Consider the following 13,738-nt stretch of genomic DNA (forward strand, 5'->3'; position numbering starts at 1 on the left):
GATGATGATGATGATGAGACTGTTGAGGTTAGAAAGAAGAACCTAAACATTAAGTAGATAAAAAAACCATCTGAAATGTTCCCTTCCCATAAATATACTCTCGGTCCCTTCGATTTCCCTACAAAATCTAGGGTAAGTATAAGAAAATTTGGCAAAGATTTAACTTACTATTGACTAGTCATTGGTAGGGTCTAATCAATCCAATTGACTCCTGTTGAAAAGTGGCCAACCATACTGCTATGATGATTTGATTAATTGGCTTGTTTTAGTGTACAAGCAATCTTTCATATATCTTGCTACCCAGATCTTTGCTTCTATTGTTGTAGAATCCCAACAACTCCCAACTAAACTCAATACAAGATCCTTGAAAAATATTCAGACAAATCGAGTGTACTATGTGTAATACCCCCTACCCGTATTCATTGCCGGAATAAGGTACGAGGTATTATCAGAGTTTATGAATTAAATTTTTTTTAACTCAATATAACCCCTTTATAGATATCTAACCTTCCCTGCAATTTTAAACCAAAAACAATTCACATCAACCAATCCAATTCAACATATTTTCAAAATAGATTAACGCATATAGATTCACGCATATTTATAAGATAACATCATCACATACCAAAACCAGGTTTGTTAACCATACCAATGACTAACTTTGCATTCATTTCACGTTAACATTTACTTTATTAGCTTATACATGCCATTGATTTCCAAAATAAAGTTTCTTGATATACCGAAATCTTGAAGTTGATAGTGTGATGTGTCTCCGACTAAATTTGACCTCTGAACTCTTAACACTACAAAACAGGGAAAAAGGAAATAGGGTAAGCACTTTGTGCTTAGTAAGCTTATGTAACAAGAATTATACTTACCTAATATTTTCAATACAATGCAATAAACATTCAAATATCCATTCAATGCATTATTACCCTAACATGCACAAACTCAACATTCAAGTTAGTACAATAATTTCCATGTGTCAATAATATATATATCATGATTGTTGAACTCATCGATACCATGATTTCCATTCCCTTATATATTTTTTTTCATATTTATCCCGTTGAATCTCTTGGAATTTTCGATGGATTTTTAGAGGTACACTTTTAGTGTACATTTTCGGGTCCGTCAATTCATATTCATGAGCGCACATTTCCATTTCAGAGAGCACACTCCCGCGAACCTCATCCTTACAGCGGGGTTACCAGTCCAGGCTAAATCCCCTATAATATAAACTCATAGAGTGTTGTCGGGATTACCAGTCCAGGCTAAATCCCCTGCAACGACAATTACTCTAATGAGCTTGGATCTGAATTACCAGTCCAGGCTAAATTCAGACCCTGATTCGGATTACCCGTCCGGGATAGATCCTTTTTACCCTCAATTTCTTTTCAGAGATCCATCGAATTTCCTTTTTATTCAAACGAGATTTCTTCCTCTTTTTATCAAATATATCAATGTTTCATCAATTTTCATACAATGAACATTCAAATTATTTTCACATCAATAACATACATTTCAAGCATTTAAGAATATAATTCAAGTTACACGAACTTACCTCGATACTTGTTCGTATACACAAATCTACTGATCCCAAACTTTTTCTTTTCCTCGATCTAGCTTCGTATTTGAATTTTCTGGATCTAAATAAATAAATTTAATTATCAATTTAATACATTTCATGTTAATATGCAACATTCTCTATAATTCAACTATTAGTTATAATTCATTCAAAGCTGTCTACTTGAGTCACTAAATTATTTTTATCTTGAGATACAGAACTCCAAATTAGGATCTGCTAATTTTCCCTGAAACTAGACTCACATATATTCTTACCATAAAATTTTCAGAATTTTTGGTTTGGCCAATAAGTACAGTTTATTCTTTAAAGTCACCCCTATTCTGCTGTCTGATAGTTCTAAACCTTCTTCACTAAAAATTAATTATCTCTTCATACAGGATTCAAATGATGTTTTTGTTTGTTTCTATTAAAAATATACTCATTCAGAATTCTAGACATATAAATTTAAGCCCCTAATTATTTTTATTCAATTTTTTATTATTTTTCAAAGTAAGAACAGGGGAACTCGAATTCATTCTGACTTTGTCTCACAAAATTCATTATATCTCAAGATTTACAAATCCATTGCTTACACCGTTTCTTCTATGAGAAACTAGACTTAATAAGATTTAATTACATATTTTTCATCTTCTAATTCTATTTCTAAAAATTATGGTGATATTTCAAAGTTAGTCTACTGCTGCTATCCAAAACTGTTTTAGTGCAAGCTGTTTATTACCATTTTTCCCCTAGGCTTTTAATAAATGATAATTTCGTCCCTACTCAATTAGCCTCTCAATTGAACTAATTTTTCTCAATTAACACTTTATTCTATCACCTTAAACTAGTTTACAACCTTTGGAAATCATAATTTCAGCACTAGACTTTAATTCCAAACATTTTCACAATTAGGTCCTAAAAATCAATTTCTATTGAAATTACCTAATAAAATCATCTCATAAACAAATTAAAGCTTCAATTTCATTCTATTTCATCATAAACTTACAGCACTCAACCATGGTGACTTTCAATGTCATCTATGAAATCAAAAACTAATGAATTTAATAGTAGGACCTAGTTGTAAAAGTCTTAAAAACACAAAAAATATAAGAAAAAGGCAAGGATTAACTCACTTGGTGCAAAAATTATGGAATACCAACTTAAATAACCCCTCCTATGGCGTTTTGGCTGATGAGAATGAAGAAAAATGAAGAGAAATCTAGATATTTCCTATTTAGTCTTATCTTTATTTAGTTAATTATGCAATATTCTAATTTTTCCCTTAAATCATCAATTGTCCTGCTTATTTCATGCCCTTTCCGTCCATCCCAAATAAATTTTGGGTCTAATTTCCTTTTAAATCCTTTCTCATTAGACACTTAAGCTATTTAATCATTCTAGCAACTTTTACACATTTTCCAATTTATTCCTTTTCATTTAATTACCTACCCAAACATTAAAATTTTCTAACGAAATTTTAATACCACATCACTAACATTTTATAAATATTTATAAAATATTTCCTACTAACTTTTACGAGATCAAGGTCTCGATACTTTGTTTTTACCCAATTCCTTCTATAATTTCTTTTTTTCTAACTAACCACTAAATTGGTAAAAAAAATTTATCGATATTTTCATACGACTTTCCTATTATATAAATATTCATGCAAAAATATTAAAATAAATTTCTCTTTAAATCGGATCTGTGGTTACGAAACCACTGTTCCGATAACCTTGAATTTAGGCCATTACACTATGTCTTGGTAATGTTTCAGGTTTGGCATAGTTTTAAATACAATTAAGTCTCCTACAGCTTACTCATACACTTGGTAGGCTCTCAATGCTCAAACAAAACTCTGAGGCCTGCTCTTTTTAGGCTCACACTTTCTTGGGCGTAATCCTTTTTTACTTGAAAACATCCTGCAATTAATTCTTTAGATACCACCAACAGGCAGATACTTTAATGCTAGAATGCGCCAATACTTTAACTCGCCATCCAGTCAATAGGGTAGTGGATTATATTACACAGTGCACCAAATAATTTACATACATACTTTACTCATCTTTTCAGATTCGCCGATTTTGGAGATGTAACATGGGCTAGCCACACACCCATGTGAGTACTGTAGATTTGGTTAATTAAATTTCACATGGTCTCAGTTTGTTACACGACTCAGCCACACGGCCATATGAATTTTGATGTAATTTTGCATTTTGATCCACATGATTTCTTAGATTTACACGACCTAGACACACGGCTGTGTGACCCTTTTTTTGCATGATTACCTTTATCTTTTGAAAATATTTTAATTTGATCCTTATTTGTGTTTGGGTCTACTTCAGAGCTTCGTAAGCTTGAATAAGACTCAAATTTAATCGTATATCATATTATTGAATGTTTATGACATGATTGATTGTTTGAAGGATTTATTTATGATTTAATTGATCTGTAATTTTAGAAATGTTTATTAAAGCATATGTAAACTCGTATAAGACCGAGAAAAGTCATATTTGATGATTATACATTGAATTGACTATCATTTTGTGCTCATGTTAATTTCAATGTTAAATGTGTATTTATGAAATAATTCTATGTTTATTTGAAGTAATTAATGTGAAGCAAATGTGTTCTGTTCCAACTTTGACTATAGCACTCCATAGCTCAGGTCCGATGACTAGACAGGGTGAGGGTTGTTACATATCTATTTGAACTCAGGCTTTTACTTACATCAAAGTATACGAGTCACACATACATAGTTTATCATCCACTCAAGATTAAGGTATACATAGTTTATCATCCACTCGAGATTAATGTATGTCCCACTATGAACGTCACAAGTGAATAAATCCATATCTTCTAGGATATATTCTACTTGGGTCATGTCCAATGTACTATCAGTCTAGTCAGTCACATCTATGTCTCTATCTTCTAGGAGTCATTCGCTCTAATGCTTAAGACAAAGCATCTTCCCAGTTGGACTTTATAGACAACATATTAGTCATTCAATTGGTTTGCTAATTTCTGATTAGACTACAAACATGTTTAGGTTTATCTACCAATTCAAGTTGTCTTTCTATATTATGATTTGACCACGTAATATCACTTAGCATTAATTAAATGTTAGATAACTAAAGAGCCAATATTTCCATCCATTTTGCTTTGCATGCAAAAACATTGAGGAAAATATACATAGACTATTGATGTAATCAATGGATATTTTATTAAACCATTTTTTTTTGAAAAATACAAGTATACAAAATGAATATATTACACTTAGGGCACTAGATCCAACAATATGGCATTGTCCATAATGGATGTTGAATTTGTGGCATTTTTAAGTGACGGTTTATAAGTGTTTGGCCTTAAAGATTTTAACATTATTTGGGATTTAATAAAAACACATCATAGTGATGGTGTAATGCAATTTCAAGTTGCAATTGCATTCATGATGGACCACATATATTTTTAATGACTAAACACATAGGCACCAAGTATAATTTTGTAAGAGGCATGGTTATGCATAAGGTCAACATGTAGTAAACATCTATGCATAAAATGCTTGCAAATTGATTTACAAGATTAATACCTAGAGATTATATAATGGACTTGTTAAACTGTTCAAGTTGACTATTACTTTTTCCCATTTGTGTTATTGTTGATAAAGATTAATGCATTCAAAAGAGTAGTACTTTGTTTCATGAATGCATATAAATGTGTGTGTATGTTAAATAGATATATAAGATTAAAGGTATGTCGGAAAGATGATTGGCCTTCTCACACAAGCAATCTCCTTTATGGCTTAGTGTTAGATGAAAATGAAATCTTTAAAACTGAGAGTTTTAACTAGAGCTCAAGCTTAAAACGAAATTGCCTTGATAACATATCAAGATGAGGTCATATAGTGATGAAATTATGACCAAAAGTAAATAAAAGATCCTGCAATTCATTTTATCTATCTTTTATGCTAGGTGGAAGCCAATGTTGAATTTTTTAAGAAAGTAGAGTTATGGACTCAAGTTAGATATTGAATGTATCTGAACTATCACCTGTATTGTATTAGATTTTTTAAAAAGATATACACTACAAGGGAAGATGAGGAGTAATATCATAGCATGTGTTTCATAGCACATGTGCATTATACGACCAATAAGGGTAACTGAAGAATTGATCCCTGCTTCGAAGTTGTGCAAGACTCATGAGATCAAACAAGATCTCTATTTAATACCCTTATTGACATTTAACTGTTTCTTGAAGTTTCAATTCAATGTTAGCTATCTCAGAATGTTATCAATTGTCATGAATTATATGATCTAATGGAACATATCTAGAGAACAATTGAATTAAAATGAAAAAATTTAAGAAAAAAGGAAAATCATTTAATGTCTCATTTAGTTGTACTTATTGGTCAACCAATTGTGTTTTATATTGTAAACACAATTATGAATACAAAAGTTTAGTATATTATTGATAAAAGAGAGATCTTAAGAAATTTGAAGTGTGACTAAATGAATATGAGGTATTACATACTTACTCTACTTAAACTTAGAGTTGCTATATATACCTAAGAGTTGTATAGCAGTCAACTCTGTAAATTATAAAATATGCTAATCGCATGACCTATTTTATTGTACGAAATTTGTGAAGAAAAGTGATGTCGATCTCCTAAAATTGATTATATGGGTATTGTATTTATGTGCGAGTGGAAAATGTTGAAATCTGGTTTCGAATTCACCCACAATGGGTAATTCCCAATTCAAATTAATAATATAAAACCGCTAAAGCAGTTATACCACTATAACTGCCAAGGCAATTAACATGAAAATATAAATAAAATAAAGGAAGTTTAACGTATTGGTTTTTCGTGAATGGCCAATTTCAAAATAAAGAAAGAATTATGCAATTCTTTCACTAAGGCTCCATTTTTTTGCCAGTAAAATGTTTTCCGGAAAATGATTTCTAGAAAATGATTTACTTTTCTGAAAATGATTTACTTTTCTAGTGTTTGGATGAATCTGTGTAAAATATTTTCTGTTGTTTGGCAGATTTCCTGAAAATATTTTCCAGAAAAACTGTTTTTACATATATTAATAAATTTATATGTCATATACATAAGTAGTTCGGATTACATATGTTGGTTTTTTAGCATAAAACTAAAGGAGGAAAAGAAAAACGAATGAAAATAGTTTGAACAAGAAGAAAACTGAATTTGATCTCCAAAAATCAGATCTTTTCATTGACTTGAGAAGCATTTATGTTGCAATGAAATATGGCAGTTACCTAATGTATAACTGCTCCCACTAATACATGACTAAAGCTTAGCTAGAATTGCACACAAAATGTAGTGACATACTAGCTATAACATTAAACATAAATCAACAACTACTCCTACTAACTTTAAAAATTGAAGGGGGAAACTACCAAGTCCCGGTAATGGGAAATTTTCGGCTATTTGATAGCCTTATTTTTATTTACATCTCACATTCTACATTTGATGGAAATCTTGGAAAGCTAGGCTCCCAACCCATGGATTTACTACTTAATCAAGTTTCTGATAACATATGGAAGTATACCACCATTATTGAAGTAGGCCAATTCAACCTGCAGTTTCAATCACAAGGTTCAGTTTTAGTATTATAAAGTCCCAAAAAAAAAACAAAAAACGTATAGCATATAAACTTTTTAAACTGTTCTCACCATGCTTATATGTAGTGGCATTTGATGCAAGAAATACATTAGTTCAAGGGAATCACATCACATCCCAAGCATTAAATTGCTTGGAGTACAAGATAAATATGTACACTTTCCATCAGTAAGTTGCCAAGCATAAAGTTGCCAGGCATAAAGATACAAGGTATGTTATTTAGATTTCGATGTGCATTGCATGATTATGTGTCCAAAACAACTATGCTTTAAAAAAAAAAGTTTATCTATATATTTGAAAGGTCTTTGAAAGATCATATTCTGATATTCATATCTGAATGTATTGGACATGGATTTTGGATGGAAACTTCAAGAAAAGAAAGAGTTGAAGCAACATAGCAAGATTGGAAATAAGTAAACTTTGATTTCTGTAGATAAACATGTCATGCAAGGACTAAGGAATTATCTTACTCGGACTTAAGGACAAGTATTAAATAGATTGTGTCTTAGATAAACATATTTTAATTTTAATTTTTTATATATATTAAAATATCTTATTTTCATATTCATGTCTGAATATTTGTCAAAACAGATGCTTAAAGAAAAAAAAAGAAAGAGAGTAACGTATATTTCAGACAAGGAAGAATGTTGAAATGTCCAGGCAGGGATAATCAGACAATAGCAGATTATGAAAGACATGTATAATTTGATGGATTACGTTGCTCATAACAAATTATTGTGAAACGATTTATTACCTCAGTGTCGAAGTGGACAGTGCAGGTGAAAGACTTCCCATTATCAATTGTGACAGTTACATCTTGGCCGGGTCATATTTCATTTATTTTGCGTGGGAGATCAATGGTGTAACGCTCGTGACCTGTTAAACCTGGTGTGTCCACGTCCTCACTAGACTTGAAACAAAGTGGAATGATTCCCATTCCTACCAAATTACTGTGATGGATTCTTTCAAAACTTTTTACAATTACTGCTTTTACTCCCTGTTCATACAAAACATTAGCACGTTACTTGAATTCGGGACTAGTATCAGATATAGATATATGCCTCAGACATGAATGTTCATGTAATACCCCCTACCCGTATTCATTGCCGGAATAGGGTACGAGGTATTACCGGAGTTTACAATTTTTTTTTATATTCAATATAGCCCTTTTATAAATATCTAACCTTCCCTGCAATATTAAATCGAGACCAATCCACTTCAACCAAACCAATTCAACATATTTTCAAGATAAATGCATGCATATTTATAAGATAACGTCATCACATACCCAAAACCAGGTTTGTTAACCATACTAATGGCTAACTTTATATTCATTTCACGTTAACATTTACTTTATTAGCTTATACATGCCATTGATTTCCAAAATAAAGTTTCTTTATATACCGAAATCCTGAGGTTGATAGTGTGATGTGTCTCCGACCAAATCCGACCTCCGAGCTCTTAACACTACAAAACAGGGAAAAAGGAAACGGGGTAAGCACTTCGTGCTTAGTAAGCTCATGTAACAAGAATTATACTTACCTAATATTTTCAATACAATACAATAAACATTCATATATCCATTCAATGCATTATTACCCTAATATGCATAAACTCAACATTCAAGTTAATACAATAATTTCCATGTACCAATAATATATACCATGATTGATGAGCTCATCAATATCATAATTTCCATTTCCTTATTATTTTTCCATATTTATCCCGTTGAATTTGTCGGAATTTCGATGGATTTTCAGAGGTACACTTTTAGGGTACAATTCCAGGTCCGTCAATTCATATTCATGTGCGACATTTCCATTTCGAGAGCACACTCCTGAACCTCAACCTTGTAGCGGGATTACCATCGAGCTAAATCCTCAATATAAACTCATAGAGTATTGTCGGGATTACCACCAAAGCTAAATCCTCGCAACGACAATTACTCTAATGAGCTTGGATCTGAATTACCAGTCCAAAGCTAAATTCAGACCTAATTCGGATTACCCGTCCGGCTAAATCCATTTTACACATATTCTTCGGGAGGGCTATATCAGGATAGGATCACCCGTCCGGGCTAGATCCTTTTTACCGTTAATTCCTTTTCAGAGATCCATCAAATTTTCCTTTCATTCAAACGAGATTTCTTCCCATTTTATCAAATATATCAATGTTTCATTAATTTTCATACAATGAACATTCAAATCATATTCACATCAATAACATACAATCTCAAGCAATTTAAGAATATAATTCAAGTTACACGAACTTACATTGATACTTGTTTGTAAACAAAAAAAAATTTACTAATCCCGAACTTTTTCCTTTCCTCGATCTAGCTTCAGTATTTGAATCTTATGGATCTAAATAAATAAATTTAATTATCAATTTAATACATTTCATGTTCATATGCAACATTCTCTATAATTCAACTATTATTATTTATAGTTTATTCAAAGCTATCTATTTAAGTCATATTCAATAAATTATTTATAACTCGAGTTACAGAACTCCAAATTAAGATCCATTAATTTTTCCTGAAACTAGACTCATATATCTTCTTACCATAAAATTTTCAGAATTTTTGGTTTAACCAATAAGTACAGTTTATTCTTTAAAGTCACCCCTGTTCTGCTGTCTGACAGTTCTGACCCTTCTTCACTAAAAATTAATTATCTCTTCATACAGGATTCAAATGATATTCTTGTTTGTTTCTCTTAAAAATATACTCATTCAGGATTTTATATATATAAATTTAATCCACTAATTATTTTTATTCAATTTTTTATGATTTTTCAAAGTCAGAACAGGGGAACCCGAATTCATTCTGACCTTGTCTCACAAAATTCATTATATCTCAAAATTTACAAATCCATTGCTCACACTATTTCTTCTATGAGAAACTAGACTCAATAATATTTAATTCCATATTTTTTTCATCTTCTAATTTGATTTCTAAAATTTATGGTGATTTTTTAAAGTTAGTCTACTGCTGCTGTCCAAACTGTTTTTGTGCAAGCTGTTTATTACCATTTTTCCTCTAAGCTTTTAATAAATGATAATTTCGTCCCTACTCAATTAGCCTCTCAATTGAGATGATTTTTCTTAATTAACATTTTATTCTATCCCCTTAAACTATTTTACAACCTTTAGGAATCATAATTTCAGCAATAGACTTTAATTCCAAACATTTTCACAATTAGGTCCTAAAAATTAATTTCTATTAAAATTACCTAATAAAATCATCTCATAAACTTAAAGCTTTAATTTCATTCTATTTCATCATAAACTTACAGCACTCAACCATGGTGACTTTCAATTTCATCCGTGAAATCAAAAACTAATGAATTTAATAGTAGGACCTAGTTGTAAAAGTCTTAGAAACACAAAAATTACAAGATAAAGGAAAGGATTAACTCACTTGGTGCAAACTTATGAAATACCAGCTTAGAGAACCCTCGTATGGTGTTTTTAGCTCCTGGAATTGAAGAAAAATGAAGAGAAATCTAGATATTTCCTATTTAGTCCTAGTTTTATTTAGTTAATTTTGCAATATTCCAATTTTTCCCTTAATTTATCAATTTTCCTGCTGATTTCATACCCTTGCCGTCCAGCCATAATAAATTTTGGGCCTAATTTCTTTTTAAATCCTTTCTCATTAGACTCTTAAGCTATTTAATCATTCTAGCGACTTTTACACCTATTACAATTTAGTCCTTTTTATTTAATTGACTACCCAAACATTAAAATTTCCTAACGAAATTTTAATACCACATTACTAACATTTCATAAATATTTATAAAATTATTTTCGACTCAGTTTTACAAGGTAGAGGTCCCGATACCTTGTTTTTACCCAATTTCTTCAATAATTTTTTTTTCTAACTAACCACTAAATCGGTAAAATTTTTTCTATCAATATTTTCATACGATTTTCCTATCATATCAATTTTCATGCAAAAATATTGAAATAAATTTCTCTCTAAATCAGATTTGTGGTTACGAAACCACTATTCCGATAACCTTAAATTTAGGCCATTACAGTTCAGCTTTTCATTTCTTAGATAACATCTCATACTTATATCGAAATATGTTCTGGACATGAATACTTCATGAAAACTAAAAATTCAGAGTAAAATGATTACTAGAGAAAAGGACAAGCACAAGAGTAAAGACCAATAAGAATTTCCTTATTGTGGGGAAATTAGGACTTACCAATAGTATTGGGCCTTTGGCAGCCCAATCTCGGGAGCTACCACTTCCATACTCAGCTCCAGCCAAAACAATGGTGTCGTGTCCTGCATTTTTATACCTCTGCAATTACATGCTAATCAAAACCAAAAATTTGATTGTAAAACTAGAAAAAATGGACTAGTTTCTCTCTAATGAAAAATGGAAAATGATATGTAGTTGTTCCTATTGAAAAACAAATTGGTTTTATGTTAATTGTGGTATATATTTAACATTGAAGAACTTACCATTGCTGCATTAAATACATATAGTTTCTCTCCTGTGGGGACATGTATTGTCTTAGGTCCAACTTTCCCATTCAACAGCTTATTCATAAGGCGGATGTTAGCAAAAGTTCCCCGAGCCATCACTTCATTGTTACCACGACGACTTCCATGTGAATTGAAGTCCTTGCGCTCCACTCCACAGTCTAGTAAGAATTTTACAATAGAACTGTCCTTATGGATACTTCTTGTTGGCAAAATATGATCTGTTGTGATGCTGTCACCAAAGTTCAGTAAGCAGTAGGCATCCTTTACACCAAGGGCACTAGGTGGCTCTATAGTCATGTTCTTGAAGTATGAAGGCTCATGAATGTAAGTCGAGTTGGGGTCCCATGAGTACATAGTGGAAAAAGGCACTGATATATGATTCCACATGGGATTTCCCTTTGTAATAACCTCATAAGTACTTTTGAACATATTCGGCAAGACCCTGGATTGAACATCCTAAACAGTAGAGAAACCCTAGTATATTAATTTCATTCTTATATGCATGAAAGTTTACATTTTATGCAAATTTTAGGGCGCATACCTCTGCAACTTCTTCAGTAGATGGCCAGATATCCATAAAATATACACTCTTACCATCCTTCCCTGTTCCAATTGGCTCCTTATCGAAGTCAATATCAACCTAGATCATCACATTTGAAGTTTTCATCAGACTATTTGGATCATATAAAGAGAATATTAATCTTGATAAATATTTTACAAATAAAGACATCACTAATTAGATATTAAGTACAGTGCCAGCGAAGGCATAAATAACCACTAAAGGAGGTGAAGCAAGGTAGTTGGCCCTTGTTAAGGCATGAACACGACCCTCAAAATTTCGGTTCCCGAAAGCACAAAGAAATGCTATAATGTCTCAGATACCATTAAAATTAACTTCAATTAGTAAGTGGAAAATGAACATTAAATTTGGAAAAGGAATACCGCTTAACACATTAGAACTAACACAATAGTTTAGTATTTACGAGCTTATATTATCCAAGTTAAATTTTATAATGGTACATTTTCGAAATAGCAGAGGCAATCGATTCATCTAAGTCTCCTCAATTTCCAATACATGTTGTGCAACCATATTTAACAATATGAAATCCTCGCTTATTCAGATATTCTTACATTGACCCAAGGAACAAATCTATATAGTTAATAATTATCTCATAATTATGTAGAAATATTCTACAAATGTTATCACTCTAAGTCAAGTTTAAATACATCTGGAAATTAAGGAATACCTCTGAAGTAAATATTTTGTAACAACTCCTGAACCTGGTGCAAGGCTTGTCTTTATCCAAGGTTTGACCTAAAGAATAATTATGTAAGGAAATTTTTATACACATTTATATTAGCATTTGTGTAGTTCTACTGAAGAGGAAGAAAAAGAGAAAAAGAGAGAAAGAGAGGGGGGGAGGAAGTAGAACTGGAATTGTAAGGGAGAAAAAAAAAACGAGAGTAGAAGAGATCGATGAGAAGGAAAGAGTAACAAAAACATATAAACAAAAATTTGGCATACTTGTAAACCAAGTTCACAAGCCTTCTTTGCAACAAGACCTGCCCTAAGCATGACATTAGGGTTTGATGTATGTTAGAAATCAAAGAACGATCATCGCCTTAAGCCAAGACCCAGCGAATAATTTATGGTAGATTTGCTTGAGAAAGAGAGAAAGAGAGGAAACAAAATAGAATATGTTGAGAAGAGAGATATGCGATAGACTTTTACCTGGAAGAGAACATGAAGAACGAAAGAAGGAAAAGGAATGAAGAACAGAAGAAGGAGAAGGAGAATGAGCCTTGCCTGGATGGAGGAGGAACTGGAAAGGTCCTTGACCAAACTTTCTCGTCATCGTTCTTCGAAATCGCGCAGCTCTTGAGGAATTTAGGGCGGGGGGTAGGGTACCTGGCAATGGCATTGATTTGCAACCGAAGGGGAAGGGGAAAGGGCAGAAGAAGGTGTCATTTTTTCCGAAAAATGTCTTACTGAATTCAAAAGGGTAAGACATTTTCCCCAAATTGC

The 13,738-nt window shown here is 31.8% G+C and overlaps 1 protein-coding gene across 1 annotated transcript; it reads right to left on the reverse strand.

Annotated features, from left to right (window-relative positions):
- Window positions 1-7,102: 7,102 nt before the first annotated feature.
- Window positions 7,103-13,568, reverse strand: LOC108451169 (aconitate hydratase, cytoplasmic-like). Its single transcript, XM_053027560.1, has 6 exons — window positions 13,445-13,568; window positions 12,464-12,576; window positions 12,254-12,352; window positions 11,689-12,168; window positions 11,426-11,524; window positions 7,103-7,168 (listed from the first exon to the last, which is right to left on the reverse strand). Exons 1-6 carry the CDS (start codon window positions 13,566-13,568, stop codon window positions 7,103-7,105), a joined length of 981 nt encoding a protein of 326 aa, XP_052883520.1.
- Window positions 13,569-13,738: the final 170 nt, after the last annotated feature.

Source organism: Gossypium arboreum, chromosome 5, assembly GCF_025698485.1.
Source record: "Gossypium arboreum isolate Shixiya-1 chromosome 5, ASM2569848v2, whole genome shotgun sequence".
Taxonomy (NCBI): Eukaryota; Viridiplantae; Streptophyta; class Magnoliopsida; order Malvales; family Malvaceae; genus Gossypium; species Gossypium arboreum.